Genomic DNA, 5,000 nt, shown 5'->3' on the forward strand with positions numbered 1-5,000 from the left:
AGTGGACAAGCTGCTGCTGCGGGATCTGTACTTCGACAATCCCCAGCTAGCAGCAGCAGCACCACCAGCAGCAGCTGCAGCAGAACCAGCAGCAGCAGCAACAGCAGTAGTGGTACCCCCAACAGCAGTACGAGCAGCACCACCAGCAGCAACAGCAGCAGAACCAACAGCAGCAGCAGCAGCAGCAGCAGCAGCAAAGACAGGATTAGGTGATAGATTACGACGTATAACACCAATGGTGTTAACTTGCTGCCGCATCTTTGCTGCATTTGGGGTGTATGTGCAGCTATTTGTTCCTGCTGCTGCTGCTGCTGCTGCACCTAGCTCAGCAGCAGCAATATTATTTGCTGCTGCTGCTGCTACAGATTTCTTAGATGGATATTTAGCTAGACGTTGGGGTGTATGTACACCTGCAGGTGCAGCACTAGATGCAGCAGCAGATAAGCTTCTTGTTGTTGCTGCACTTGGTGGTGTATCTGCTGCTGCTGCTGCTGCTGCAGCATCAGGTGTACCTGCCCCTCCATCTGCTGCTGCTGCTTCCTCTTCTGCTGCTGCAGCAGCAGCAACAGGAACATGGAGGGGTATTGGGCTTATACAGCTGCTGCAGCCTGCGGTGTCTCTGCTGCTGCTGCGCGAGGTATTCGTACAGGCCTTGCGGCAGCAGCTGCAGCAGCAGCAGCGCGAGCATGTTGCTGCTGTGTCTCCCTTAGGGAAATTAAAAACAGCAGCAGAGATGTTTTCTTTATCTCTGCTGCTGCTGCTGCTGCCGCAGCAGCAGCAGCAGATACCCGTTCGAAGGACAGCAGCAGCTGCTGCTGCTGCAGCAGCAGCTCAATTTCCCTCCAAAGCGTTCTCGCTGCTGCTGCAGCAACCTGCTGCAGCAGCAAAGTCAGCTGCAGCAGCAGCAGCAGCAGCAGCAAGACGCCGTCTAAGGATTCTTCTTGGCCTTCCTGTTGCATTGCCTCCGCAGCGTCCTTTCTTGCGTTGCTGCTGCAGTCTGCTGCAGCAGACAGGAGCAGCAGCAGCAGCTGCTGCTGCTGCTGTTTTATCAAGTGTGGAGACATTTGCTGCTGCAGCAAGAGATACGCAGCTGCTGTCTCCTGCTGCTATCTGCAGCAAGGCAGCAACAGGACTATCTGCTGCTGCTGCTGCTTCTGTGGGGCCGACGTGGCTAGGGCTACGAGTTGCTGCTGCTGCTGCTGCTGCAGCAGCAGCCTCCCTTCGAGGTATTGCAGCAGCAGCAACAGCAGTAGCAGCAGCAGGCCAGCGCCTCTGCATGCAGCCCCGACTAAGGGAGTTTGCTGCTGCTGTAGGGAGACAAAGGTTGGTGAGACCTTTTGTTGCTGCAGGCTCTGCAGCAGCAACAGCAGCAGCAGCAGCAGCAAACAGCAGCAAGGAAGCTCTACAGTGTACATACGTAAGGGGCTCCCCCTCGCTGCTGACTGTTGCTGCTGCTTCTCTATGGGTATCTGTTGGTCTTGCTGCTGCATCTGCTGCAGAATATGCAGCAAAAGCGCTGCTTATGCCGTAGCAGCAGCAGCAGCAGCAGCAACAGCAGCAGCAGAAACTGCTGCAGCAAGGGTTTTTGTACAGACAGTCGTTTGTTTAATGATGGGTCTGCAGCAGCAACAGCAGCAAAAGCAGCAACAGTTCGTTAAATGGTAGGTCTGCTGTTGCTGCAGCAGCAGCAACTGCAGCAGCAGCAACTGCAGCAGCAGCAGTAGTAGCAGTAGAACAAACACCGCACACAAGAATAAAAGAGAATAGATTAGGTGTGTCTGCTGCTCTCGCAGCAGCAGCAGCAACAGCAGCAGCAGCAGCAGCAACGACAGCCTGCGCAGACACAGCAGAGCCTTCCCTTTAGCAAGACAGCTAACAGATAAGCAGCATCTCATACAAACATCTATAAAAACCCTAAACCCTAAACCCTAAACCCTAAACCCTAAACCCTAAACCCTTGACCATATAAGCTAGTGATTCTTTTTTACTAAAGAAAGAAAAAAATAAAAATAAAGAAAAATAATAAAGAAAAGAAAATGTTTTTATATTAAATGTCTATAAAATTGAGCAAATTCATACTAGGGTTTAGGGTTTAGGGTTTAGGGTTTAGGGTTTAGGGTTTACGTATCGGGGCTTCGATGGTGGTATACTTTTCCTTCAGCATGAAGCTATAATCACTAAATATATTTTTTTAACTTTTTTTTTATTTTTCTTTTTATTTTCTTTTTATTTATTTTATTTAAATAATTAAATTAAAAAATAAAAATGCGAATTAATTGAGGTGTATATACACCTCAATTATTTCTTTTTGCCGTGGCGTCACCACCGCTGGTACGGCATTCCTTTTTTGTTTTTTCTTTTTTTCTTTTTTTATTTAATTTTATTTAAATATATTTAAAATGGAGGAAGATTGTGTTTTTAATTCCTTTGAAACCCCGCAAGAAGCGGGGGGAGAAACGCATGCAGGGTTTATTGGTGCTACGCAAGGAGGAGCAGAGGGTTTAATGGACTTATTAGGCATAAATGATGTACAACAAGCCCAATTAAATGTTTATTCATCACAAATAGAAGAAAATAGTCAAAAAAAACAACAAAAAGAAGATACTTTGGTGGCTAAACATGTACAGGAAATCCTTGGTAAGAAAGCCAAAAAAACGGGGTGTACGTACACCTCAGATATATAAAAATATTTATTGTATTAATATATAAATATAAATATAATATTAATAAATATAGATATAAATATAATTATGAATATAAACATAAATATAAACATAAATAGTTATATATGTTGCTTTAGTATTTGTTGCTGTGCTCTGTGCTCTCTTTTTTTCTGCTGCAGCAATTAAGGCAAAAGCTGCTTCTGCTGCTGCTGCTGCTGCTGCAGGGAGCAGCAGCAGCAGCAGCAGATATTATGGTACTTTACCTATAACGAATCCTCGTCAAGTAGCACTAGAAGAAACATCAGGAGAAAAAATAGAGAAAATATTAAATAAAATAATAAATAAAATAGATAATATGATTAATATAATTAATAAAGAAAAAAATATAACCCTACAAACCCTAAGAGAAGAAGTTAGGGATATTTGTCTACAAATAGAAACACAAGTCAATAAACCCTAAACCCTAAACCCTAAACCCTAATCGTGCTACACTACAAAAATTTGCAACAAAATAAACCCCAAAACTCCTTGGGAGTATTTTTTTGTCCTATAATCATTAATTCACAAACCCTAAACCCTAAACCCTAAACCCTAAACACTAATTGTGCTCCACTATAGAAATTTACAACAAAATAAACTAAAAACCTCCTTATAAGTTTTTTTTTTGTTTTTTAATAATTTATTCACAAACCCTAAACCCTCAGATGAGAGTTTGCTGCTGCTGCTGCTGCTGCTGCAGCAACCGCTTGAAGTTTGCGAAGAAACAGTTTTAGGGTTTAGGCGGCAAAAAAACCCTAAACCCTAAACCCTAAACCCTAAATCATCGATCGAGCCCCGTAAAAGGCGGAGCTGTCTACGGCCAAAGGGTTTAGGTTGCAGTGTTTGCAAACCCTAAACCCTAAACCCTTGACTGCATGTTTTGAACTGTAGAGCTGCCGCTCGTAGTACCGCGTAGCTTCCTTCAAACCCTAAACCCTAAACCCTAAACCCTAAACCCTAAACCCTAGAGCCTACTCTGTCTCGAGGAATTAAGCGCAATTCCCCTCCATGTTTTAAGAAAATAAACCCTGCTGTTTGTTGAGGGTTTATCCCCACGCCGTCATTAGTAATGCATGCACAAGTAGCAGCATTAACCTTAAACTGCAGCAAACAACAAATATTAATAATATTTATTCAGGTGTATAGGCACCTCCTTGGTAAACCCTCATTAAGGTTAGTAAGAAAAAAGAAAGATTAATAAATGCATCTATAGACACTCACATAAACCCTAAACCCTAAGCCCTACAATAACACAATGCTGCCTATACACCTCAAGAGGCAAACAGAATAAAAAGGCAAACCATCGATCATACTGTGAGCTGTACATACACCGCAACTAACAACTAAATAACTGCATAAAACAAACAAAGGACAGAGGGAGGGATAAAAGGGCACAAGGAGGAGTATTATATTCACTCTTTGCCTATAGCCTGCAGCATTATAAGAGTGTGTACAGTGTAAAGAAAAAACAAACGAATAAAGAGAAAGAAAACATCATATATGCAGCGTTGCTACGTGTGTGCAGACAGCAGAAGATTGCTGCTTATTCGTCATTTGTTTGTTATTCTTCTTCCCTTAATACTATTAAACAAGATTCATGAAGTTGCTAATCTAAGAGAGAGTATTAATTAAACAGTAACAAAGTAAATAGTACTAATAGGAGAGAGAAAGCGCTTACCTCTTCTGCTGCAAACTTGATGACTGCGGAGAAAGGAGTTGCATCAGGAACAGAAAGAACTTTAAATGGTTGTTTACTATCGGAGGCGAGGGTTATCTTGAAGGTTACTTTGCCTCTGTGAATAACAAACAAAATATTCATATATTCAATATTCAATATTCAACTTCAGCTGCAGAGCGCTCGCTCATGATCGCAAGGGAGAAAGAGAGGTAAATGACCATGACTCGAAGAAACTCTTGAATCAAAAGAAGGGAAATTAATAATTATTTACAGAAAAAGAATAAAACAATACAAAAAAGGGTTATTTATTGATGGATCGCAAGAAATACCCTTTCTCAGACATTGTCGGTCGCCAATGTGACAGAACTTGAGGTGTATGTACAGCGCAGATCGGCAAGAAATTTCTCCGATTTGTGTATTATGAAAATGAAATTAAGCGCTTTTATTGGATAAAACAAATTTAAATCTTCATTTTTGCTATTTGTTTGCCGCAGGGCCCCGAATGTGGAAAAAGTTGGCTGGTTGCATGCAGGGGCCCCCCTGTGCGACTCCTGAACTTGAACATGCGGTAAAGCTGAATATTTGTTTTCCTCGTCGTCATTTTCATTTAAAAAGAGATT

The 5,000-nt window shown here is 42.5% G+C and overlaps 1 protein-coding gene across 1 annotated transcript; it reads right to left on the reverse strand.

Moving 5' to 3' along the window:
• Positions 1-3,154: 3,154 nt before the first annotated feature.
• Positions 3,155-4,723, reverse strand: EMWEY_00037600 (hypothetical protein, conserved; the record flags this gene model as incomplete). The annotated part of the gene is made up of 4 exons (XM_013478647.1): positions 3,155-3,210; positions 3,568-3,622; positions 4,381-4,495; positions 4,710-4,723. The coding sequence occupies 4 exons, from the start codon at positions 4,721-4,723 to the stop codon at positions 3,155-3,157; spliced, it is 240 nt and encodes a 79-aa protein (XP_013334101.1).
• Positions 4,724-5,000: the final 277 nt, after the last annotated feature.

The sequence above is a fragment of the Eimeria maxima genome, genomic scaffold (genome assembly GCF_000499605.1).
Source record: "Eimeria maxima Weybridge genomic scaffold, Emw_scaff565, whole genome shotgun sequence".
Lineage (NCBI taxonomy): Eukaryota > Apicomplexa > Conoidasida > Eucoccidiorida > Eimeriidae > Eimeria > Eimeria maxima.